The 27,866-nt window shown below is 37.9% G+C and overlaps 1 protein-coding gene and 1 non-coding gene across 2 annotated transcripts; one reads left to right on the forward strand and one right to left on the reverse strand.

Annotated features, from left to right (window-relative positions):
* Positions 1-23,157: 23,157 nt before the first annotated feature.
* Positions 23,158-23,264, reverse strand: LOC145557193 (small nucleolar RNA R71). Its single transcript, XR_014092244.1, has one exon. It is a non-coding gene; the product is annotated as a small nucleolar RNA R71 (small nucleolar RNA).
* Positions 23,265-23,919: 655 nt separating this feature from the next.
* Positions 23,920-25,715, forward strand: LOC145643134 (uncharacterized). The gene is made up of 3 exons (XM_081694292.1): positions 23,920-24,762; positions 24,919-25,301; positions 25,712-25,715. The coding sequence occupies exons 1-3, from the start codon at positions 23,920-23,922 to the stop codon at positions 25,713-25,715; spliced, it is 1,230 nt and encodes a 409-aa protein (XP_081550418.1).
* The last annotated feature ends 2,151 nt before the right edge of the window (positions 25,716-27,866 follow it).

Below are 27,866 nucleotides of genomic sequence, written 5' to 3' on the forward strand. Positions count from 1 at the left end.
CTACAAAAAATCCGAGAAAAAAATCCGACTCCGACAAATGTCCGACTCTGACGGATTATCCGAATCCGACTCCAATAAATAGTGGATTTTTGTGTGGGTCATGGTGGCATTGGGTGTGGGTTGTAAAGGCCCAAATAGCCCAACATCTCAGAGTATATTGAATAATGAAAAAAAAAATCGGAGTCGGGTTGGATCGGAGTCGGAGTCGGAGGTCGGATATTGAAGTCGGAGTCGGATGTCGGATGTCGGATGTCGGAGTCGGAGTCGGATGTCGGATCTAACATCCGACTTCCTGTCGGATCGGAGTCGGATTTAGCTTAATCCGCTCCGAGTTCGACCCGTTGCCATCCCTAGTTTCAATTGATGGTGAAATTTTTGATAAAGAAATTATTGGGTATTGTTGAGATAAATACAAAGATGATTGAAGTTCACATGCATTTTTAGTTTTAACTGGTTAATGCAACTTTACCTAGTACAGTAATTTACATGTGGTACAATAATGTATACAATTATATTCCATAACTTTAGCTATATAGAGAAGGTTTTTTTTTTTTTTTTTTTTTTTTTTTTTTTTTTTTTTTACAAGTATATAAGAGCGGTTCACGTATTGTGAAGTTGTGAACTAGTGTGAGTAAGAAAAACCAAAAGCTTTTATCATACAACTTACTTTCTATCTTTATCTCTTCACTGATAAATCATAGGTCTTATTTTGGTAATTAATCATCACTTTGGCAATTTCTGATTCAATTACATTTATTGATTCAATAATTCTCTAAAAGCTTATGTTCTAGGAGAAATTGCAGCGCATCAAGTGACTAAAGATGAAGAGGCTATTGATGAAGTGTATTGGAGTGGCTCACCAAAAGGAAAATTCACTATTAAATTAGTTGTTGCCATTAGCCGAGACAGTGAGGCAACGGACCTGGGTAATGTGCGTGGCTGGAAGCTAATTTGGAAGATGAGAGTGCCTCATTTTATTTTTATTTTTTTTGGCTTGTTGCACAAGAATGACTCATGACTAACAGAAACAGATTTGTTAGTGGCCTCACTGATGCCTAAGGTGCCTTGTTTGTGGGGAAGATGATGAAAGCGATGAGCATGTAGTGAGAAGGTACCCAGCAGCTCGTAGTCTGTGGCGAAAATTGGGTGTTGCTTACTCCCGAATATGTAATGTTACTCCTTTCCTAGATTGGATTTAGAGAACATTGATGATGAGAAATCAGAGTTGGGAGATGAGTGGCCAAGGATGTTTGCGGTCACATGTGTGGTGACTTTGGAAATGGAGAAATGAAAGATACTTTAAAGACCCTCTGCCAATTCCTATTGACCAAGTAAGTTTCATTTTTGATCGGGTTGGTATTATTAGAAGAGCTATGGAAAGGTATGATATGGTCTTGAAATCTCACAAAAGGAAGAGAAAAAAGGTGCCTATTAAATGGATGAGACCCGAAATTGGGTGGGCGATGTTAAATACTCATGGGGCAGCTAAGGGTAATCTGGGTGTGGCCAGAGTAGGTAGCTTGTTTCGTGCTAGCAATGGGGAGCTGCATGAAGTTTTGGCTGTTGGCTATGGGGTGTGCACGTCAGCACATGTACAATAGAAGAGCTTGTAGCTGTTACGAATGGGCTTAAGATTGCTTGGGAGGGAGGTCATAGAAGAGAGGTCCTAGCTATTGATTTTCATGTGGTATTGCAATTGTTAGTGGAGGATTCTTCCCCTAACTCTCCCTTTATACATACAAGTTAAGAGATACACGTTACGCGTGTATAATATAAGAAATTAGATGAAAAAATAATCGATTCAAGAGTGGTTTCAGTTGAATATGTAATTTATGTGGAAGAAAGGGAGCGGTTATTATAGGGTAGATATGATAGGATTTTTTAAAAAATAATTCTTAAATTTTAACTGTAATTGTAATAAAAAAAAATTAAAAAAAAATAAAAAAGGGTAATTTTGCAACTTGAGAGGGGTAATTTGGGGATAGTGAAATTTATCTCCCAAAAAGCCCTTTCACTTTATATATAGGATTATGCGCAGGTGTAAGGCTTTGATTTCTCAAAGAGATTGGGAGATTAAAATTATTCATTGCTATAGGGAAGCTAATCGGGCGACTGAATGGTTAGCTAACTATGAAGTGAACACGGGGTCTAACTTGGTGCTTCTTGAGGTGGTCCCGAAGGACCTTCATGCTATTTTATTGGAGGACTTGAGTGGAGTGGCTTAGCCGAGAATGGTTCCGGATATCTAAGTTTCTTTTAGTTGAAATAAAGCCTTAGGGCTAGTAGTTTTTTTGCTTTTAGTTTGTTTTATTTTCGTGTTTTTCTTTTGAGGCTTGTCCCTCGTGTTCACAAAAAAAAAAGATTCAATAATAAGGTGCCATGTACTAGTCGAATTCCGCCCATTGACTCAATTTTTCTGACCTCATGTAAGTGGCATGCATTTTCTATATTTAACATTTATTGGCAATAAATAGCTATATAAGCCCCGGACAATTTATTAAATCATACATCGCACATTTGTACGTATGCTATATTAGTTGGTCAATTAAAAAAAAAAGAATTGGACAATTTTAGGGCCTGTTCTTTTCAGATTATTTTCAGTTCAGTTCAATTCTTAATTTTCTACTCTCATAAAATATTCAGTTCACTTCATCTCCAATCAGTTCAGTCAGAACAGACCCTTAGTCTTAAATTGAGTTAGATCGCTTTTGCCACTTCTAAGTGATTCATGATTATGTCTTGTTCTTTAGCGCTGCTCTGCTCTCCTCTGCTTCAATCGGCTCTGCTTTGCTTAAATATAATATTTAATATTGAATAATAATAATAATAATAATAATAATAATAATAATAATAATAATAATAATAATCAATATTAAATAATAATAACTATTAATATTTAATAATAATATTTAATAATAATAATAATAATTAATATTTAATAATATTAATAGTAATAGTAGTAGTAGTAATAATAATAATTAATAATAATAATAATAATAATAATAAGTAGTCGTAATTTTAATAATAATAATAATAATAATAATAATAGTAATAATAATAATAGTAATAATAATAGTAATAATAATAATAATAGTAATAGTAATAGTAATAGTAATAATAATAATAATAATAATAATAATAATAATAATAATAATAATAATAATAATAATAATAATAATAATAATAATAATAATAATAATAAGTAGTAGTAGTAGTAGTAGTAGTAGTACTTTATTCATGGGATCGTGGTCGTGATGTATGTGTCGACTTCACAGGGTCTTCTCCTTTGACACAAACAGGGCTATCTGCCTTTGTTCCGGGATGGGTTGTGGCTGATGCGGCTCATCAAAAGCGGGTTAAGTATGAAGCTCGTTGTCTGGCGATTGAATATGGTTTCATTCCCTTCTCCTTTTCTTCGCTTGGGGATTTAGAGAAGGAGGTTGTTGTGTTGCTGAAGCGGATTCAAAGGTTCTCAATGACGCAAGACATTGGGGCTCGTGCTGTAGCTCATATATTCACTAGAGTAGGCTTTGCTATAGCTAGAGGAGTGGAGGCCAGATTGTATCTCGGCTTCCCACTAATTTATTGTAGGTTGTATGACTTTTGTTTTTGAGATAATAATAATAATAATAATAATAATAATAATAATAATAATAATAATAATAATAATAATAATAATAATAATAATAACAATAATAATAATAACAATAATAATAATAATTATTATAATAATAATAATAATAATAATAATAATAATAATAATAATAATAATAATAATAATAATAATAATAATGAGCCCTTTCCCTAAATAATGTTGGGAGATTATCTAATTCCCAAATTACAGCAACTCTTTTTTTAATTCCCCCTATACCGTCCACGTCACCGGTTCAGAGGGAATTTTTTTTAAAAAACGGGTTTATTAGAAAACCGCTACTTCAAGTAGCGGTGTGCTACTGAAAACCGCTACTTCAGGGTTTGTTTGGCATCATTTTTAGTTTTTAGTTTCTTGTTTTTTCGAAAACTAAAAACCAAAAACAGGAAACAAGAAAAAGGTGTTTCCACTTTTCTGTTGTCAGTTTTCAAAATTATTATGATTTTAATAAGTTTAAATATTTTTTGATTCATTATGCGACATATATAATATACTTTTAAAATACAAAAAACCAAAAAACAGAAAACCACAGCGATGCCAAACGAACTCTCAAGTAGCGGTTTACTTATTAGAAACCGCTACTTGAAGTAGCGGTTTGTATTTACTAATTAATTTAGTAAACCGCTACTTGAAGTAGCGGTTTGTACTTACTAATTAATTTTTTTAATAAAATCACTTTCTCCCCTTCCATTGTAAAGTAATTCAGCAGAATCATCCAAAAAGAAAAAAAAAATAAAAATTCGAACGACACTCCTCAAGTAGCCTTCCAACGCAGCAATCCCTCGCGCTGGAAGCCGTTTTCGCCACCATCGACGCCTTCCTACAGTTGTTTGCCGACAATGATTGCTGTGAGAATATAACCAGAAACGAGGATATATCAAAGGATTTGTGATTGCCGACACCGATTGCACGCCAAATTGCACCGATTATTAAAGGTTTATGGAACTTGGGGATACAATTATTCAAATAAGTACTTGAAGGTTTAATTTTGACTGATTTACAGATATTTTGTTTTTAAAGAAAAACTTACAAAACAAACCCATAAACCGCTACTTGAAGTAGCGGTGTTTTGAGGAAAACCGCTACTTGAAGTAGCGGTTTACAAAATTAAAATCGCTACTTCAAGTAGCGGTTTATTCTCATAACACCGCTACTTGAAGTAGCGGTTTATTCTCATAACACCGCTACTTGAAGTAGCGGTTTGTTGCTGGACCGAGAAAAAAAAACCGGTTTGTTTTCCTTAGCTAACGTGGACGGTATAGTGGGAATTAAAAAAAAGAGCAGCTGTAATTTGGAAATTAGATAATTTCCCAACAATATTTAGGGAAAGGGCTCAATAATAATAAGGAAAATTTGGATTTTGGTACCTCAAATATTGGGGTAATTGAATTTTAGTACCCATCTAAAATTTTATTTTAAATTGGTACCTCCAAAACATCAAAACTGTAGATATCAGTACCTCCGTTAAGCTTCTGTCATATTTTCCGTTAGTGGGTCCCAGTGTAACGGCTAGTGGGTAAAATTTGCCCCCTTTTAAGAACGACTCTATTCTTATTTTTTTCCCTAATTTGATTGGGTTTATAATTTAGAATGAAAACAGTGAAATTAATGGTAAGAATTTGAATTAATCTTAGGGTTGTTGGTCATTGTTGAATTGCGAAGGATTTGGGAAGATTTTGGAGGCATTTTTGAAGCACTGCTGCTGGCGAAAAAAAGAGGTAAGGTCTTAGTAATTTTTTGTCGAAATGTTAAATTTGAAGTTGAATTCAGCTGAATTGTGTTATAGATGTGGTTCTTATGTTGTGAAATTGTGATTTGTATTGTCAACTGTGTGTGTAATTGAATTATGTTGTTATAATTTTATGTTATGGAAAAATTAGGGTTCTTGAGTTGAATAATTTAGGGAAATGTTGTTTGTTTGAATTTCATGTCGCATGTAAGTAATTTATCTGAAATTGGGTGTTTTTGTTGCATGTTTGGTTCAATTTTATTGCAGAATGGCTGAGAATAGGGTGGTTTTCAGATTTAAGTACTTGAGTGTAGTCATTGACATTGAAGTAGACATAGGCAAGGACAACTTGATGGATAAATGCCTAGAGTGGGAAGACCGTTTGCGTGAAATGGATGATCCAGTAGAAGGATCTATAGATATCATGTTTCCCAAATTCCAGTACATTTATAAAGGGAAATATAGGGATTTAGAAGATGATGGTGATATGTTCAAAATGATTAAGAGGCTGCCTAATAAGGACATCTACACCATTCATGTGGGCACCACTGATGATCCTGGGTTCTTGGCAGATTGTATGTGGGAGTTTAGGCAGAAACAAAATGGGAATTGGCCACCCCCTGGCTATCCCTATAATGGTGCTCAGCCACTAGTTTGACAAGGTTTGTGTGAGATTGGTGTGGGTAACAGTTGTTGCTGTTGTAGTTGTTGTGTCTAATGCCCTTTTTTTTTCTTTTTAAAATTTTGCAGGAGTTATAATGTCCTGGAATACTGAATCCCCCTCTAAACTGAAGAAGTGTAACTGTGGATTGCCATTTGCAAGACTGACATCTTGGACAAGAGACAATCCAGGGCGCAAGTTCAAGGCTTGCAAATTTTGGGATCCAAACACTGAGACAAGGGGATGCAAATGCTTTGAATGGGTTGACTCAGATAAAACTGAATGGCAAAGGGATGTGATCAATCAGTTGCTGCTAGACAAGAAGCTGATGAAATCTGAGATGAATTCTTTGCAAAGGGAGGTTGATGATCTGGTTGGGCAAAGAAGGTGTTTGCTTAATGAAGTTGACACATTGAAGACTAAATGCAAGGCCTTGTCTGGTGATAGGAAGAAGATGACAAGCAGCAATGGCACTACTGACACAGTGTGCTTGGTTGTATTAGTTGCAATTAGTGTAGTTGTTATGATATTAGGAATTAGTGTAGTTATTAAACTGATTTAGGGGACTTTGAGGGATTCTAGGACATTTTTTTCAAGTTTGTTTATGTAATGTGTTGAATGTTAGTTGTTTCTGTTTTCATTTGAACTTGGTTACAATCAATGAATCTATCAATTTCAAGCAATATTATATTTGAGAAGTTGGAATGATGTTGTGTTGTGAATGACATTGATATGTTCAACATAGAAAATTTACACACATAGTTGTTCATCAAAAGGTGACTTAGCACAAAAATAAAATGCTAAGTACATGTGTTCAACACACAAAATACATACTGTTTGTCTTCAAATAAACAGACCCAACTGTTTTCAAACTCTATCCTAATTTTTTGTTCTTGCTTGCCCTGGTTGCTGTGCTTTTCTTTGCTGTAGTTGTTGTTGATGCTTGGCCGCACAAGTGTGGCTCAGCACCTGTCCTAGACCTTGTGTTTGGTCCCTGTGCTGATGCTGCTGCACCCTGAGATGGTCTTGCTCCTACTAGCTTTGATGCTGCTCCCTTGGATGCTGCTTTGGCTGCAGCTGCTGCAGCTTTCTTTTTAGCCTCCTCTTGGGGGAATTTTTTGTTAGCAATGCTGTTGAGACCTGCCGATGCACCAGGAGTAGCCTGCACATAATAAATAAAGACACAAAGTTAAAAAACATAACCAAATCATATGTATGAGTCATATGTACATGGAAAGTGTGAAGAACTGACCTTGTTTAATGCCCTTGCTGCTTTGATTCTCCTTTGTTCTACTACCCATGGTGTGTTCACAGCAGCCTTGCCTTTTGTGTCAGGGTGGGAAGTAGTGTTTGCCACATCTGCAGGCACATTGGTGCATGTCTTGGCATAGTGACTATACTGTGCACATTTTTTGCACCTCTTTTGCCTTTTTTGTGTACTTTTCTCAGCAGGATCAGGGACACCCTCACCCCTTTCTTTCTTCCTCTTCTTGGACTTGGGTCTTCCAGGCATGACTCTCACTGGTGGAGGTAGTGGCTCCCTCATTTTCACCTTTTCCCAGTGCTTGGGACCTGACATAGGTTGCACAGGCAAGTCATATGCCTCAATGTACCTCTCCCTTGTGTAATAGTGATCCACAAACTCCTCTGGATCAGTTCTCTTGTCAAGTATGCAAGCAACGCCATGCACACAAGGGAGGCCAGTTAATTGCCAGTGATAGCATGTGCATGTTCTGTTTTGAAGGTCAACTGTCACTTGGTCTGCATTTAGGTTGACCTCATAGGTATCATCCCTTGACACCTGTAATATGCAATGCCTAGCCACCCTCTCTATTTTTTCAAACAACTTACTGACATATGGCATCACTTTTCCTTGTATTTTTTTCACACCCTCCCACTTATCATTATGCCTTTTCATTGCATATCTCCTTAACCACTCCATTTGGGTTAGGATTGGTTTATACCTAGCTTCTCTAATACAGACATTAAATGTCTCACACATATTGTTAAGAAGCATGTTGGATTTGCAGTTAGTGGAAAAGGCATGCCTAGACCAATGTTGGGCAGGAATGTTGGCTAGATACTCATATGCATCCTCACTCATGAATTTAATGGATTCCATAGCAATTTCAAAGTCAGCCTACAATATACAACCACAATGACATGCTAATCAACAATTAATCACACAATATACAACCATAATTTGCTGAGAAAAGTTATTTTTTGCAAATCAACACAGTATTCCAGCATAGTTGAGAGTTATTATAATAAAAAATCAACAACAAAGCACACAACACAACTACTATTTTAAACATAAATCAGCAACAAAGCACAGACCAAAATCAATATGTTGAGAGCTATTCATACCCAAGTAGTGGCCCTAGCAGCATTCCAAAACAGTTCTTTGAATGTGGAGCCTGAGAACTGCAGTTTGAAATTGGCCCATATATGCCTCACACAAAATCTTTTCTCAGCAAAAGGCACCACCTCCTCAAATGCTTCAAGCAGTCCCTAACACATAAGATCAAAATACTCTTGTCAACTACACATAAATGCAGACATGTACAAAAAATAGAAAAAATACAACATTCTCAACTAACCTTCTGCCTATCTGACATGTATGTGAATCCACCTCCCATTGCTAAGTCATCTAGACTCTGCTTCAAGCATTCCAAGAACCAGCACCAGGTTTCCTTATTCTCCACCTCAATAGTAGCCCAAGCAAAGGGGTAGATACTGTTGTTCCCATCCTTTCCTACAGCCACCAAAATCTGACCAGGGTAAGAGCCTTTCAAATGGCATCCATCCACCCCTATTAGTGGCCTACACTCTTTCAAGAAACCCCTCAGCAATGGAGATAGACACACAAACATTCTTAAGAATAAAGGTGGCTCTGGCCTCTCCAGCTGATCTACCACCACATTAACTACAGTCCCAGGACTATACTTTTGAACAGCCTTGCCATAATCCCATACTCTGGCATACTGCTCAGATGCAGACCCATATATCATGAATTTTTCCCTTGCTCTAGCTATCCATGCCTTGTAGTACCCAATTTTGATACCCAAATCACTTAACACTCTATCCCTGAAGCTGTTAGTCTTCCAGTGTGGATTACTTCTCCACTCTTCAACATATTTTTCAGCTAACCACTCTGCAGTCACATTTACATTCATGTTGCTCCTCATACAGTTATGTTCTAACCTAATATCATGAATTTTCCTGGCACAACTCTTGAACAAAGGCCTAGCAATCACCTTGAACCTGCACCTCCTAACTTCCTCACTGCACTGACAAACAGGCAGCTTGCTCCTCTTTGAATCCCATACACACCCACATCTCCTCCTACAGAAAGTGGTCAACTTGACCTTGTTGTTGTGCAAAAAATAGAACTCATATCTATTCTCAACTGCATGAGTTCTTAGAGCTTTCCTAAGCACCAAAATATTGCTAAATTTCTGACCCTTCACTTACACAACTGGTTTTTTGAAATCTGTCTCCTCTCTAAACCATAGACTGTCATCTGCCTCTTCATCAGACCCATGCTCACTTCTGAGCTCATCATCATCACTTTCTTCTTCCTGTAGTTCAACCTTAGGCTGCCCAATATCCTTAACAAGCTGGTCCAATTTCTGCTTACTGCTCTGCCAGCCTGCACAATTGCTAAGCTCCTATCTACCTCTCCTAAAATGTAACCTGCACCCTGATCCACCCTCTCATCTTCAGAATCACCTTCTTCCTCCTCTCCTAGATTCCTATCTATATCTATGTCACTCAAATCCTCACTTGAAGATCCAGATTCAGTATCCTCATTATCAATGAACAGCTTCTTTTGACACCTGCCTTTTCCTTTCCCCTCTACTTTTTCTCTCCTGCTACCCAACTCAAGCTCTTCTGAAATCTTCCCTTTCCCTTTATCAATTGCAAGTTTCACCTTATCACTCCCATCAGAAAACCTAGGAATCCTCCTAAGTATTACCTCACTCACTACAGTAGCAGTTTTTGTTGGGTTGGATTGTTGCCACCTAAGGCTCCTCCTCACAACTAATGCACTTGAAGCCTTTTTGGGAGTTTTTTTTGCTGAGCTTTTTGCTATAACAGTGTGTTTTGACACTTTTTTAGTAAGAGAAGTTTGAGGTGGGCTGACTTTAGACTGACTCTCAATGTCTTTGGGTGGGCTCAGGTTTGGGTTTGGGCTTTCACTTGGCCCTTCAGTCTGAATTGGATTTGTTTGGTCAGGGTTTTCTTCAGAAACAGTACAAAATAACTCCAAGTGCCCATCTTTGTGTTTGGCCTCAAGAAACCCCTTTAGAGCCTCATCATCCTCTAATCTCCTTTTCCCAGTCATCTATGTTTCTCCCTTCTCTTTATACCATAACACATAAATTTGAGGGACTGCCAACCCCTTTTCCCTAAACCCTTCAGTACATAACCATCTCAAGTACAACACAATTATAAATGACAAAGGCACATTCAACCTCCAATACACAAAACCAGCCTCATATACTTGATACTCACTCCCCTTTCTTTTTCTTTTCTTAAACACAAAACCCCCAAATAGTCTTAGCTTTATGTCAACAGTGTTATCTGATAACTTGTTATTTGATACGATTTTAGAGTGATTTCGAACCTTGTTTACTTGGTATATTAGCATTTTGGTTCACTTTTACTCTATTTTTGTTCAAATTTTGTGTATCCCTTGCTTTACGGGTTGTTAGTGTTTTTGTTGGGTTTTTAGGTTCAAAGACGACCATTTGAGGCATTTGGATGATAAACCGAGGTTAGAAGCCGAAACAATGGAGCAAAACCGAAGAAAAGTGAAGATAAATGCCTTAGAGAGTCTGCACGGACGTGCAAAGTATGGCACGTCCGTGCAGAAGTGTTCCAACACGACCAGAAGCTATTGCCTACTGCTTTCAAGGCCTGCACGTCCGTGCAGAGCTCAGCACGTCCGTGCAGGATATTCAGCATGTCCGTGCCTGATCCTGCACGTCTGTGCAGTTTGCTCAGCCCAAATCAGTTTCAAAACTGATTCTATTGAACAAGGCCTGCACGTCCGTGCCATATTTTGCACGTCCGTGCAGGATGCCCTGGCCAAAACAGTACCTTCTGCCTCCCAGGTGCATGCCCGTGCCAACCTCAGCACGTCCGTGCTGACATGTAGCCGTGCCCGACTTGTTTTCTCCGTCCTTTTTATTTGGGGGTCTTTATAAATAACCCCTTGAGCTCATTTGTACGGCATCCAAGTTTTTAGAGCTTCCTCTTAGTTTGCAATTGTAAAAACACAAATATTCTCAAAGCATTAGTTAGATTATAATTATTAGCTTGGAAATTTCATTCTCAATCATTGTAGCAGACAAGTTCCACCATTGATATTCAAGTTGAAGCTTCTAGTAACATTTTCTCACTCTTCTCTTCCATTTTAATTGCTTTGATTGTTAGTTATCTTGCTTAATTCTTGTATGCTTAGATTGTTATTTAGCTTAATCTTTAGTTAATTCTTGTTCATGAGTTATTGAAATCCTTAATTGCTTTAATCTCCATGGATTGTGAGTAGTCTAATTTTCTAGGGTTTGGGTAAAACCCTCAATGTAGTCACTAATTACTTGTTGCATGTGTTAATTTGGTAATTGTTGGGTGTTAATTAGTTGAGCTTAAGTGGTTTAATTGCTTAGTTCTTGTATATGGCCATTGCTAGAACTATTATCTAAGCTTTCTCAACGAAGGATCGAGAGATGAACTTGAGTTAGCTCCCTTATGCTTAATTGACTTGAAATGCCATGAGAATAGGAACTTCCAGTCAAGGGAATATTTTTGTCATCGTGATTATCCTTTAACACTTGTTTTATGCTTTTTAACCACGAGAGTAGGTTGTATTCATGATTCAAGTAATCCCTCTAGCTTGAGAGAGTAGTTGGGTGCTTTAGATGACTTCCCCTATATTATCCCCTCAAATTACCTGTTGACTCGAATGAACAATACAAGAGGGGGGGTGAATTGTATTGTAGAGGAACTAGGGTAATTTTTGCGAAATTCTTAAAGGAACTTAAACAACAACTTTAAAGTGCAAGAGAGATTTTACGTGGAAAACTTCTTGGCCCTAATCAAGAAGAAAAACCACGACCACAAGGGATTTTAAACTCAACTCTTAATAATAATAGGGCAAACAACCTATTACAAATTAAGACTCTAAACTCAAGTTCCTCAATGAACTTAAGTTCCCCCTTAACTGATCCCTCAATCAGTTAAGCTCTCGAATCTCTCTCTTTCTCCCTACTTCACTCAAAGCAATAACACACTCTAGAGTTTACCCAAACTCTTCCCCAATACAACTCAAGACAAAAACTCCTAAGATGCTAAGTACAAGGACACTCAAGGACTTAAGTGGATTTTTGACTCTTTTCGAAAAACTAAGAATTGTAATGCTCAAGTGTACTTTTTAAAACAGAAAACTGATCCTATTTATATAAGAGGAAACCAGTTGAGACCTTACGTTTACCTTAACTCCCACTACACCACAACTTCCATGAAATAAGGAAGTGCAGTTCGTGGATGCTTGGGCAGCAAGCTGAAGCGCACAAAAGGAAGTGGTTCCTTTATTTTCTCAACTTCCTTGACTAAGTAAAAAGCCGTTTTTCAAAATAGTTTTACCAAGTCAGATTTTCCAAAAGATTAGGATAAAATAAAAACAGAAAATCTTTTAAATAAATAAGATATTTTTCACTTAAAAAATAGTTTTCAGAAATAAGATTAAATCTTGTTTAAAACAAGGAAAATAAAATCTTTAAAACTCGAAATTAAATCCACTTAAATTCTATCAATTTGCCACGTACTTAACATATATACAAGAAGCCTAAAATAAATAATAAAGATACAATAGACTCCTTGGAACACAATGAAGCTTCGACTCTGGAGCTTCAGTTCCTCACTAAAGGAACTTGGCTACTGATTGTCTTCTATGCTTGTCCATAGCTCATCCTTTAGACTTGTTCCATGCTCCATTCTAACTCTAGAACTTCGTTGCATATAAAACCTGTCAAGTACATCAAAGCTAATAGACAAAAGTTAAAGCCCTTATGGTTTGCTTAGGTTCCTTGAGTCATCATCAAAACTTAAGATCAACAATATTCCCCCTTTTTGATGAATGACAAACCTAAGCAAACTCATAAAAAAAAAATTGAAGAACAATCAAAGAAAAAATCAAAATGAACTAGCTACAATTAAACAAAGAACTGAATGAAAGTTATACCTTCTATTTTTAGATGGATGGAGAGCTTGTCAACAATTGAGTTCTGCCTTCTTTCCCCCTTTTGGCGTTCATCAAAATTAATGCACACAAATACACATATCTAAACACAGCACCATTGTAATGGTTTATGTCCAAAGCATAGAGCAAAGCACATATAGGCAGAAATAGTATGCAAATAGTCATAGAGCAAGCAAGCAACATCCATATAAACAAACTGATGTTCCTCCAGAACAACAAAAACAAAAGAAAATACCCTGTTTTAAGTGTTTACAACCCAAAAGAAGCAAAAAGAAACAAGTTCAAAATAGAGCAAGTTCATAAAGTTTTAGAGCTAGGAAAGAAAGAAAACAACAAGCTTTAGGGGCAGAGGACTGGGTCTCTTCTTCAGCATCATTCTCTGGCACCTCCTCAATGACCAAGTCCTCCAATTTCTTCAAAAGATCAGCCTGCCCTTTGGAGAGAGTTGATGTGTTCTGGTGCATTGCTGAGGTGAGCTCTATGGAAGCTTTCACCAAGTCTGATACTACCTTCTCAAGAGCTTCAATCCTTTGAATCAACCCTGGTTGAGTATCAACTAGTTTTTGCACTGTCTCTTTGAGAGCCTTAAGTTCCAAGGTGGAACTCACTGTGCTAAAGCCAGCAAAACCTGAACCTGTAGGAAATGTTTTTTCAACAGAAGCTTGAAGAATGCCCTGTTCCCCCTGAGAACCAGTTTTCTCTTCAAGGATCCCTTGATCCCCTGGAGCATTGTTTCTCTCTTCACTCAGATCAACCACTGCAGCAGACTCAGCCTTGTCCTTCCCTTTTGACCTTATAGTCAACCTAGTACTCTTTCTCTTCCCAGAGCTTTGAGTACCCTTTGGATTTGACATCACAATCACCTCTTTCCTTTCCTGTTCACCTTCTTTCTCACTGCCCTCTTCCTCCAACCATTTATCCAACTCTTCATCCTCCTTTTTCTTCAAACCACTCTCATCCTGTTTAGGTTTAAAAAGGGATTTTGAGAGAAATTGAGTAGTTCCCTCAATAACAGTTAGGTTTCGGGCTTCAAGTGTTTTGGGTTGGACATAATGGTTGGTTTTAAGCTTAAGGGATTCATAGTTAGTCATGGAGATTCCACAACTTTCAAGAAGAGTAATTATCAAATTGGCATACCCAACCTTTAAGTGATTGGCAAGACAATGAGTGAGGTGCTGGATCATCAAAGAAGGAAAATTTATCTGTATTTTGTTTTCAAGGCAATACATAAGCACGACATCAAGATGGTTTGCCTCATGCCTATGCTGGGTTCTTGGAATGATAGCTAGATGAACAAAAATAAACAGCAGCTTTTGAATAGGTGAAAACAGGTTATGATTGGTTCGAACTTTGGATGCCTTACCACCAATTGATTCAACAATCTTTTCAATAGAAACACCCTTAACACTTAATTCAGTTTCTCCTTTAAAATACTCATCAAATCCCTCATTAGGGGTTCCAAACACAGCAGCTAAATCATCAACATCAAAACTAATTTTCTTGTTTTTGACTTTACTAACACAAGCACCATTCACATTCTTAAAATTCGCACAAAATTCCTTTAAAGGTGCATGTGAAATCACATTGTCATAACATTCACTAAATAGCTTAATCCAATTTTGTGCTTCAAGAATATCAAGAAGTTCAGAGTACTTACTCGATTCGCACCACTTTAGATTTATACAAAACCCAGGAATGAACCGCTCAGAGCTGGCTTCAAGCCTTTTGACAGCAGCGGACTTCGACTTTTCCCCCTGAATTGGTTCACCCAGTTCCTCATAGTCTAATTCCTCGATCTTCCTCTTTTTCGAATCACTGCGAGCCATGGGTTTGTTTTGGGGTTTTTCAGCAACAGTTTTGTTTGAAGTTTCAGTTTCTATTTCCATGGGTGATTCCTTTTGAGGAGAGTTTTGAATTTTGGGTGAGATTTCCATGGGAATTGGAGAGTTGTCACTAAATATGAGTTTGTATTTCATTGAGTGAGGTGGTGAGGAACAGTGGTTAGGGTTTAGCTTCATTATATAGTGGTGGAATTTAGAGGGGTGAGTTTGGTCGGTGGAATGGTGTAGAAGGTTAATTGAATGGGGTAGGTGTCGATTGATGAAGGATGGCACAAAACTTTTCACTTGGTCAGATTTTAATGTGATTTGACATGAAGGGTTTAGATTAATTGAAGATAAATTTTGATCAGGAACTTTGAATTGAATGCAAAAGGTCACGGGTATTTAATCAACAATTTCAAGGAACGATTTTGAATTTTAAAAGATAAGCGATGAAGAATAATTCAAAAGATAAGATTTTAAGTAGATAAAATTAATCAACTGACTAGTTAATTAATTCACAAAAAGATAGAATAAAATCTTATAGATTATTTCGGAGGAACTAGGAACAAATCAACATAGTTTGTAATAACACAGACATGCCTAATGCAATTTGATTTCTTCACATACAGCCACAATCCCATATGCATTGCCATACACTCTAATGCGTAGGACTATGTTTTCACATATACATATTGTGTAAGATACATATAATGCATGCATGATTGACTTATACCTTGGGGGAACTTGAGGTCTTCTTAACTCAATTGTATCATACCAAGTTCCATGCGCATCTTTTCAAATTTGTCCCTGCTCAAAGGCTTAGTAAGAATGTCAGCAATTTGATTTTCAGTTTCGCAAAAATCTAACTTAATTAAGCCTTTTTCCACATTATCCTTGAGGAAATGATGCCTTATGTGAATATGTTTCACACGAGAATGATGAACTGGATCTTTTGAAATGCATATGGCACTAGTATTATCACAATAGATAGGAATGCAATTATATTTCATACCATAATCTCTTAGTTGTTGTTTTATCCAAAGTACTTGAGAACAACAGGCTGCAGCTGCCACATATTCAGCTTCAGCAGTTGACAAGGCCACTGTGTTCTGTTTCTTGGATCCCCAAGAAACTAGGCATGGCCCAAGAAACTGAACCATTCCTGAAGTACTCTTCCTATTCACCAAATCTCCTGCATAGTCAGCATCTGCAAAACCTTTTAAATCAAAAGTATCACTTCTAGGATAGAAGAGACAAAGATGGTCAGTTCCTTTGAGATATCGTAGGATCCTTTTTACTGTTGTAAGATGTGACTCCTTAGGATTAGTTTGAAACCTTGCACATAAGCCAACACTAAATGCAATATCAGGTCTACTAACAGTTAAGTATAAAAGGGATCCAATCATACCTCTGTATTTGGTTTGATCTACGCTAGTTCCTTGTAGATCTTCATCTAATCTTGTGCCTATTCCCATTGGTGTATGGTTGGTCTTTGCTTAGTCAAGGTTATATTTCTTCAGTAGTTCCTTGACATACTTTTGTTGTTGAATTGCAATACCTCTTTCTGTTTGTTTGATTTGTAGTCCAAGAAAGAAGTTGAGTTCCCCCATCATGCTCATCTCAAATTCACCACTCAATAGCTCAGCAAAGTACTTGCACAAGTTTTCGTTAGTTGCTCTAAAAATAATATCATCAACACATATTTGAACAACTAGTAAATCAGTTCCTTCAGATTTTAAAAACAAAGTTTTATCTACTTTACCTCTTTTAAAATCATTTTGAAGAAGGAACTTAGAGAGTCTTTCATACCAAGCTCTAGGTGCTTGTTTCAGCCCATAAAGAGCTTTATCAAGCTTAAAGACATAATTAGGAAATTGGGGATTTTCAAAACCTGGAGGTTGTTCCGCGAACACCTCCTATTCAAGAAAGCCATTTAAGAAAGCACACTTAACATCCATTTGATACAGTTTGAAACCCATAAAAGAGGCAAAAGCAATTAACATTCTAATAGCTTCTAATCTAGCAACAAGAGCAAAAGTTTCTTCAAAGTCAATACCTTCTTGCTGATTATAGCCCTTCACAACCAGTCTTGCCTTGTTTCTTACAATTGTTCCATATTCATCCAGCTTGTTCCTGAATACCCACTTGAGCCCTATAACCTTTTTGTGCTTAGGTTTTTCTTCAAGATGCCAGACCTTGTTCCTCTCAAACTCATTGAGTTCATCTTGCATGGCAATTATCCAGTCAGCATCCTTTAGAGCTTCTTCATGATTTCTTGGCTCAATAATGGATAGGAAGGCTTGAAAGGCGCAGAAGTTCCTCATCTGTGATCTGGTCTGAGTTCCTCTACCAATATCACCTATAATAAGGTCTGTTGGATGAGAGCCTTGGTATTTGAATGGCTTTGGTTGAAACTCTCTGGCAGGAACTCCTATTTGAGGCATTTCTTCTTCAGCTTCTTCTGCATTTTCCTTGTTGCAAGATTCTCCATGATCTTGTTCCTCCAGGGTTTCTTGATTGGGAACTTCAGCATATTCTTGATGTTCTTGCTCTGGTTCCTCACTTACTTCCTTGGTTTGCTTGGAGGTTTCTTCCTCTTCTTCCCTGTCTCTAATCATACCAATTTCATAATCAATATTGTCTTGTTCCTGCACATTCATAAACATATTAGATTCATCAAATATCACATGAATGCTTTCTTCTACGCACAATGTATTTTTATTATAAACTCTGTAAGCTTTGCTATTTGATGCATAGCCAAGGAACACAGCTTCATCACTTCTTCATCAAATTTTCCTATGTTCCTTTTCCCATTATTATGGACAAAGCACCTGCATCTAAAAGCTCGAAAGTGAGAAATATTGGGTTTTCTGCCCTTAAACAGTTCATAAGGAGTCTTATTGATGATTGGTCTCATCATAACTCTGTTAATGATATAGCATGCAGTATTAATAGCTTCAGCCCAGAAGTTCCTTGGAAGACCACTAGCTATGAGCATAGTTCTTGCCATGTCTTCTAGAGTCCTGTTCTTCCTTTCAACAACTCCGTTCTGTTGAGGAGTTCTTGGGGCTGAAAAGTTATGATCCATGCCATTTTCTCTACAAAAGTCATCGAATCTTAAATTCTCAAACTCTGTTCCATGATCTGATCAAATGTGGATAATTTGATTTCCACTTGTCTTTTGTACTCTTTTGGCAAAGGACACAAATTCATCAAAAGTTTCATCTTTGCTAGACAGAAAAATCACCCAAGTAAATCTAGAAAAATCATCAATTATAACTAAAACATATTTCTTTCCACTTCTACTTTGAATACGCATGGGACCACACAAATCCATGTGAATTAGCTTCAATGGTTTTGTGGTGCTGACCATGTTTTTGCTTTTAAAAGAAGACCTGACTTGCTTGCCTCTCACACATGCATCACAGATGTGTTGTATGAGGAACTTGACTGAGGGAAGCCCTACAACCAAGTTCCTTGCTCTAAGTTTATTCATGAGTGAGAAGCTAGCATGTCCAAAACGTTTATGCCATAATAAAGGATCATCATTAATGACACTTAAGCAGGTAAGGTTGTTCCTTGGAACAAAATTTAGATCCACAATGTATGTGTTCCCTTTTCTAGTTCCTTCGAGAACAACTCTTCCTGTTTTATCATTAATGATGTTACATGAATCAGAGGTAAAACTTACAGAGTTTCCTTTATCACAAAATTGTGATATGCTCAGCAAATTGTGCATCAAACCCTCGACCAAAAGTACATTTTCTATTGAGTGAGAACTGGACCTTCCTACTTTTCCTTTAGCAATTACTTCACCTTTTTTGTTGTCTCCAAAGGTCACAGTTCCTCCTGGATAGGCCTCTAGTGAGAGAAACTTTGATTTATCTCCTGTCATATGCTTTGAACAACCACTGTCGAGGTACCACGTGTTGTTCCCCCTCACTAGGACCTGCAAAAGAACTTAATGGTTAGATTCAGGAACCCGGGTTTCCTTGGGTTCCTTGGACGTTGAAGCAATATCAGATTTCTTTACCCAAACTTGCCTAACATTCTTGCTAATAGACTGTTCCTTCTTGTTGCAAGTAGTAACAAGATGACCAATCTTACCACAGAAGGTACATACTTTATAACTAGGCAAGTCTACATATTTTTTCTTGCCCTTATGCTTAGAACGTATGAATCCTAGACCTTCAGTTCTTTTGGTTTGAGCATTCTCAATCCACTTAGGAATTCCAAACTGACTAATGCTTCTTTCTTTTCGAAGATCCAGTTCCTTCTCCAATTTTGCCTTTTCAATTCTTAACTCGTCAAGATTATATTTTAATTTTTAAAAATCCTCATTGAATTTAGGCAAAGATTCAAAGGAGGAACTTGGAGATACTTCTGCATTAGCAAGTTTGTATTGAGTCAGTTCTACATTAACCATGATATTTTCAAACTTGAGTTTCTCATTCATTTCTTTTAAGAGAAGATTCTTGTCAAAAAGTTCAAAAAATCTATTCTGAACATCAGTTCGTTGATTTTCAATCCACGTACTGTGTTCCTTGCAGACTTTGAGAGCTCTTTGACATTCACCTAGACGAATACTAGTATGAGTCCAGTCATCTTCCAATTCAAATACTAAATCAATGAGAGCATCTTTATTATAAGTCTTAAGCACATTAGGATCAAGGAATACCTCTTTAGCAAGCTCATCATTGTAAGCCTTTTCATCACGTTTGGCCATCAAACACAAATGAGCTATTTCTTCTTCAGGTTGTTCCTCTTCATCCTCACTTTCAGAATCTCCCCATGCAACAATCATAGCCTTCCTAATGTCTGTTTTGTTGAAAGGATTTTTGTTGTAGTTGCTCTTAACTTGTTCCTTTGCCTTCCCTTTACCTTTCTCTGTATCCCAAAGTGGACACTCACGAATAAAGTGTTCTAGAGATCCACATTTGTGACAACCAGAGTCAGCTTTTGAAGTAGAGGGTTTCTTAGTGAAGTTCCTTGACTTGTTGTTTCGGTTGAACATTCTTTTGAACCTTCTCACCAGCATGGCAGCCTCTTCTTCATCGACTTCAGAGTCTTCTTGATCTCCAGCTTTGAGAGCTAAGCCTTTTCCTCGGTTTCCTTCACTGTTGCTTGTTCCTAGGTGCAACTCATGAGTCATGAGGGAACCAGCAAGTTGCTCAATATTGAACTTTGTGAAGTCCTTTGTTTCTTGTAAGGCCGTTACCTTGGCTCTCTATCTCTCATCTTGAGGGAGGATTTTTAGAACTTTTTTGACCTGCTCATCAATAGGGATTTTCTTTCCAAGAGAAACAAGCTCATTAATAATGTTAGTAAATCTAGTTAACATTTCCTGAATTGATTCTTTTGGTTGCATTTCAAACCGTTCATATTTTGACATAAGCAGGTCAATTTTAGAGCGTTTCACTTCGTTAGTTCCTTCATGAGTAACTTGAAGTAAATCCCAAATTTCTTTAGCATTTTTACAACCCATAACAAGATTGTGTTCATGGGGTCCAAGACCACAATGAAGTAATTTAACAGCAAGTGCATTAATTTCCATTTTCTCAAAATCTTCCTTATCAAATTCAGACATGGGTTTAGGTACTACCTCATTTTCACTAGTAGTTTTGGTAATTTCAAAATCACCAACTTCGATTACTCTCCAAACCTGGTAGTTGTCGGCTTTGATAAAAATCTCCATCATGTTCTTCCAATAGGTGTAGAATTTCCCATTGAACATAGGAGGACGCTGCGTAGAGTAACCTTCTTCCAGTTTCTCGTGATTGTTCATCTTGATTCCAGGAACTTGACTCGTCAGGGTTTCCTGATTTCTCCGAGGAACCTGCTCTGATACCAATTGTTGACTCGAATGAACAATACAAGGGGGGGTGGGGTGAATTGTATTGTAGAGGAACTAGGGTAATTTTTGCGAAATTCTTAAAGGAACTTAAACAAAAACTTTAAAGTGCAAGAGAGATTTTACGTGGAAAATTTCTTGGCCCTAATCAAGAAGAAAAACCACGACCACAAGGGATTTTAAACTCAACTCTTAATAATAATAGGGCAAACAACCTATTACAAATTAAGACTCTAAACTCAAGTTCTTCAATGAACTTAAGTTCCCCCTTAACTGATCCCTCAATCAGTTAAGCTCTCGAATCTCTCTCTTTCTCCCTACTTCACTCAAAGCAATAACACACTCTAGAGTTTACCCAAACTCTTCCCCAATACAACTCAAGACAAAAACTCCTAAGATTCTAAGTACAAGGACACTCAAGGACTTAAGTGGATTTTTGACTCTTTTCGAAAAACTAAGAATTGTAATGCTCAAGTGTACTTTTTAAAACAGAAAACTGATCCTATTTATATAAGAGGAAACCAGTTGAGACCTTACGTTTACCTTAACTCCCACTACACCACAACTTCCATGAAATAAGGAAGTGCAGTTCGTGGATGCTTGGGCAGCAAGCTGAAGCGCACAAAAGGAAGTGGTTCCTTTATTTTCTCAACTTCCTTGACTAAGTAAAAAGCCGTTTTTCAAAATAGTTTTACCAAGTCAGATTTTCCAAAAGATTAGGATAAAATAAAAACAGAAAATCTTTTAAATAAATAAGATATTTTTCACTTAAAAAATAGTTTTCAGAAATAAGATTAAATCTTGTTTAAAACAAGGAAAATAAAATCTTTAAAACTCGAAATTAAATCCACTTAAATTCTATCAATTTGCCACGTACTTAACATATATACAAGAAGCCTAAAATAAATAATAAAGATACAATAGACTCCTTGGAACACAATGAAGCTTCGACTCTGGAGCTTCAGTTCCTCACTAAAGGAACTTGGCTACTGATTGTCTTCTATGCTTGTCCATAGCTCATCCTTTAGACTTGTTCCATGCTCCATTCTAACTCTAGAACTTCGTTGCATATAAAACCTGTCAAGTACATCAAAGCTAATAGACAAAAGTTAAAGCCCTTATGGTTTGCTTAGGTTCCTTGAGTCATCATCAAAACTTAAGATCAACATTACCATTGTTTGCTACTTGCTAATTGTGATTTGTGATGAAATTGAGTGGTATATTCCAAGCCCTAGAATTCTCTAAATATTGTTAATAACCCCTTAGTATTAGTTGATTTGAATTAGTACATGCTACATAAAGCCAAACCAATTTCGACTTCATTTAGCTTGTTTAAACGGTAGTATCTCGGTGGTTTATTCAACGCCTCTCTTGGGTTCGACCCTTTCTTACCCTTGCTATTAGCTAGTGAGACCAAGATAGGATTTTATCTTTGGTAGGCTCGACGACGGCCTATCAAATTTTGGCGCCGTTGCCGGGGAGGCAAAGTCACATTGAATGTATTATTGTTAAATGAGTCTAAGTGTGTATATGTGTATCATAATTTTTCTTATTTATTTTGTATATTTGTGTTTTCAACTCGTGATAGTCATTGCTAACGTTTTTCTTAGCTTTGTTTGACCTTGCATGACACGGAAGAGTAAGCAATCACCGCTTATTCCCATTGATCCAGAGTTAAATAGGACTTTAAGAAACGTGAGGAGGCTTTTGCAAGGCACACCCGAGTTCTCTATTGTATATTCGGTTCCGATCCGGAGGAAATCTTTGCAACCAACAAAGAAGATAACATGGGTGATAACAATCCTCCTCCACCATTGTTACGAGATTATGACCACCCCAATGCCTTCACATTTCGGAGTGGCATACGTCTCCCTACTACGAATGCAAATAATTTTGAGCTTTCACCTCAACTCATCCAGATGATACAAAGTGATCAATTTGGTGGGAGTTCTCATGAGTCTCCTTTTGCTCATTTGGACAACTTTCTTGAATTGTGCACAACCATTAAGCAAAACAACATTACGGAAGAGTTCATCCGTATGTACATGTTTCAATTCTCCCTCCGTGACAAAGCAAAGCATTGGTTGAGAACGGTAGAAGAGGGATTATTGATCACATGAGATGAAGTCACTAGAGCTTTCCTTGGAAAGTATTGTCCACTCGACAAGACCGCCGAACTAAGAAGGAAAATCACCAATTTCAACCAAGAGATTGATGAAACCTTAAGTGAAGCTTGAGAGCGTTTCAAGGACTACACTAGAAAATGCCCACACCATGGTTTCACATCATGGATCATTGTTCAAAGCTTTTATGATGGTCTTACTCCTACTTCAAGGGCCAACCTTGATAACGGGGCCAGTGGTAGCCTTAAAAAGCTATCGTTGGATGATGCATACAAGATGATTGAAGAAGTGGCAAAGCACTATGCATACGGAGGTGATAGACGACAACCTCAATCAAAGAAGGGCGGAATCCACGACCTTAGTGCAATAGACCTTATTGCATCAAAGTTAGACATGCTAGCTCACAAGCTAGATCAAGCCACCCTTACATCTCCAAGCTCTTCTTCACAACGAGTCATGTCTTGTGAAACTTGTGGAGGAAATGATCACTTGTCCTCCTATTGCAACTCAACTAACCAAGAGCAAGCTGCGACTATTGGGCGAAGAAACGATCAATATTCTCAACCCTACAATCAAGGTTGGAAACCCCAACAAAAAACGGGTTGGAAACAACAAAATCAAGGCCCCCCTCAAAACCAATACAACCAATCTCATCCACAAAACCAACAAGCTCCTTACCGTCACCCTAACCAAAGGGACCAAAACCAACAAAGGCAACAATATAACCAACCCGCTCCTCCACCTCCTCAAAAATCTAGCCTTGAAGCCGCACTTGAGACCTTCATTACACAACAAGGAAGAAGCAATGCGGATATGCAAGCGAACATCCAACAACTTCAAGCACACAACAAGATAATTGAGAATCAATTGGCTCAAATTGCGCAACAAGTTGGAAGTTCATCCTCCAATCCTAGTGGTCACTTCCCAAGATCAACGGTTGTGAACCCAAAGGAGCAAGCTAAGGCCATTACTTTGAGATCGGGGAGAGGTTATGAAGGGCCGGTTATGAGTGAAGAGGAGCCACAAAAGAGAGATGAGGGAGTTGTGGTGAGAAATGAGGGTGAGTTTGAAAATGAGATAGTTGATGTTGAGAGAAAGGAGCCACAAAGTAAGAATGAGGGATATGAGGAAAAGGTAGAAAAGCCCCCCATGAAAGTATACAAGCCTCCCATTCCATTCCCTCATAGGATTGTTGAAAAGAAATTGAATGAAAAGTTTTCAAACTTTCTTGAAGTCACGAGAGGACTTCAAGTGAATATCCCCTTTCTTCATGCTATGTCACAAATTCCTACATATGAAAAAATTTTGAAGGATCTTTTATCCAACAAGAGTAGGCTTGAAGAGAGTGCAACCATCTCCCTTCCTAAGGAGGTGAGTGCAATCATTCAAAACAAGCTTCCTCAAAAGCTTGGTGACCCCGGTAGCTATGCAATACCGGTGAAGATTGGAGACTTGGAGGCTATGTATGCTTTATGTGATCTTGGGGCAAGTGTGAGTTTGATGCCCTATTCTATTGCTAAGAGTTTGAAAGTGGGAGACTTGAACCCAACAAGAATGCCCTTACAATTGGCCGACCGCACGGTTAGGCTACCTTTGGGAATTCTTGAAGATGTGCCGGTTCAAGTTGGAAGAGTATTTGTGCCATGTGATTTTATGGTAATGGAAATGGAAGAAGATACTACGGTGCCCCTAATCTTGGGAAGACTGTTTTTTAACACCGAGAGTGTTGTGATTGATATGAAGCAAGGAAGATTGACCTTGAATGTGGGAGATGAGAAAATATCATTTTCATTCCCATAAACATTGAAAAAGCCATTGTATGATGAAGTTCATAGAGTTGATACATTGGAAAGGGACTTAGAGAAGTTCCAAGAGAATTTGTTTGAAGGAGATCCTTTACAAGCTATCCTAACGGGAGGCTTAGTTGAGGAAGGTGAAGAAACAAGGGGGTATGATCTTTTGCTCAACCAACCTTTAGTCCACAACGAAAAGAAAGTGGAAGTGCTTAATGTGGAGGTAAAAGAGGAGAGGACTATGCCTCCTCACAAGGTTGAACTTAAACCCTTTCCTCCTTTACTTAAATATGTTTTTCTTGATGATAGTGAGAGTTATCCCGTTATTGTCAATGCTAAACTTGATGATACCTCTCTTGGGAAACTCCTAGTTGTTTTAAGGGAGTATAGAGGTGTCATTGGGTACAAAATTGATGACATTAAGGGGATAAGTCTTACTATATGCATGCATAAGATTTTACTTGATGATGATCATGCTTCCTCGATTGAGCACCAAAGAAGGCTCAATCCAAACATGAAGGAAGTTGTGAAAAAAGAAGTTTTAAAACTTCTTGAAGCGGCCATAATCCACCCCGCCTTTAGGATGTCACAGCGCACCATAGCGAACACGACGTTCGCTAGAGGTGATAGTTCGGGTGTAGTGTCCACTAGGGAGCTTCACTTCCTATGGCACTTGAGCGAGGGTAGTACGGCCCTAGATGTAGGGGCCTGGTTAGTCGACCACCTAGAGGATGTTGCCACTGGGTCCGGCAACATCACCATAGGTGGCATGATCACTATTATTGCTTCTGCTCTTAACCTTGATTTTGCAGATGAGCAGGTTTGCCCAAGGTCGACGCAGCTAGACATGCAGTCGCTTAGGACCATGAGATAGGTTGCAGACGCGGAAGGGCCGCATCCTTACTTGTGGCACGTGAGTGGCCGCCCCTATGCCTACCTCCCCGATCCGGAGCGGACCTTCATCTACGACGAGAGCAACTAGGTCTTCGAGAGGGACCACCCTTGGATTCCCGGTGATGATGAAGAAGAGCATGAGCAAGAGCAAGAACAACCACAACAACAAAAACCGCAACAACAACAATTCCAACAACAATTCCAACAACAACAAAAATATGAGCACCAACAAGGGTACCAAGAAGGGTACCAAGGTCAAGGCATGGGTGAGGGCAACCCACCCCTTTCCTTCGAGCAACAAATGCAAATGATGAATGTCGGGTTCAACCGCATGTCCACCGAGTTCGAGACTATGAGAAAGTCTCACGAAGACATGAGGTCCTCCTACGACAATATGAGGACAAGCTTTGAGGATCTTCGATCAGAATTGGGTGAATTCCGGAACGTCTACCGACATTGGTACCCCGGGGGCTCAAGCTCCCAAGGAGGCCCGAGCCAATGAGTTAGTTCTCTTTCTCCCCCTTCTTGTGCTTTAATTGTTTTAACATTGGGGACAATGTTTATGATAGCTTGGGGGGAGTCTTTCTCTTTGGTTCATATGTTGGTTCTTGTATGTTCTTGTTGGTATAAACTTTGCATGTTGTTTGTTCCTTCCCCTAACATCCAAACCCCTAAACATCCAAATTTGCTCCCTTTGAAATCCAACACCCTAAATCCAAATCTCTTAATATGTGAATACTTCTCTTCTCTTCTCTCTTTATTTATTTAGATGTATAGTTGTGCTTCAAATTTTTTTTTTTTATGATTAGCTTAGTTTTCTTAAATTTTTATCTATTCTTGCTTTCCAGTAACCTTTAGTAAAAAAAAAAAAAAAAAAGGAAAAATGGCCCTTGGATGAGACTCAAATGGCGATGCTTATATGATTTGCTTGCTTGACTCTTGAGTGATGAGTAAAAGTTCTTTTAGAAGGGTGTGTGCAAGAGTTGGGGTCATTTAGAGGCTTATTAATCTTGATTGCATTAGAGTATATGAAATGAAAACCGATAAATGCTCAATTGCACGTCTAGTATAGAATATTGTCAAATTTTTCCAAAGTAGGATATGTTTGAATCGAATTGCGGTCCCTTGTGCCCTTGATGTTCCTCCCCTCCTCTCCCAAAATGAAACTCTATTAGGGAATTGGTTCTATTTGTATCTTGTGTAATAAGTGGCATAATAAGCCACATGTATCGAATAAAAGAAAGAGCCGCTCACACTTAAAAGAGGCAAGGGCAATGAATGTTAAAAAAAAGAAAAGAAAAGAAAAGAAAAAAAAAATAGAAAAAGAAAAGGAGATAAAAAAACTCCTCCAAATTTCTCAAAGTTTTCACTTTTTCTTCTCCAGAGGTCAATTTGTGGATGCCTCCCACACACTATCTATTTTGATGTTTCTTGTGTAAATTTCCGAATTAGAGCGTAGTTGAAAAGGCTTTGGAGTGCATTTTGGGAGGTGGACTTGCATTTTGAGATTTTATAACCGAAAGAGGGATTTTTGCAACTTTGGAATATCTAGACGTGCTCTAATGAACTAGTAAAAGGTATAAGGAAGTATCCTAGTGCAACCTTGCTTAATTCTCCTCTCTACCCCTGTAGACACCCATTTGTGTCTCCCCAAAACCAAACCCAGTGATGAGTACCTTTCACGTCGAATCATAATCGAATGAAACGAAAGTGTGGAAAGGTCTAGTGTTGCGGAAAGTTTTTATTTCTTTTCTCTTCTCTCTGTTTTTGAAAACTTTATTTTAAGAAAACAGCCAATCCAGTTTGGTTGGTCCATGATATGGGTTCAATAGTAGTGTAGTTGGATGGGGCTTGCAAAGACCTTTCCAACGATATATTATAAGCCCAATTCCGATGAATATTGAGGAAATTATGGCCAATTTACTAAACTGGGCCCGGTTTGAGCTTTATGTACGGCCCAGTGATCTAGGGGAGGGCCTAATATGATTTATCATTCCTAATGCAATTAGGAATGGTTTTAGTCTTCTAGAATCTTCTAGAAGGTTCTTTTCATTCCTAATTCAATTAGCATTG

The sequence above is a fragment of the Chenopodium album genome, chromosome 8, assembly GCF_948465745.1.
Source record: "Chenopodium album chromosome 8, dcCheAlbu1.1, whole genome shotgun sequence".
NCBI lineage: Eukaryota > Viridiplantae > Streptophyta > Magnoliopsida > Caryophyllales > Amaranthaceae > Chenopodium > Chenopodium album.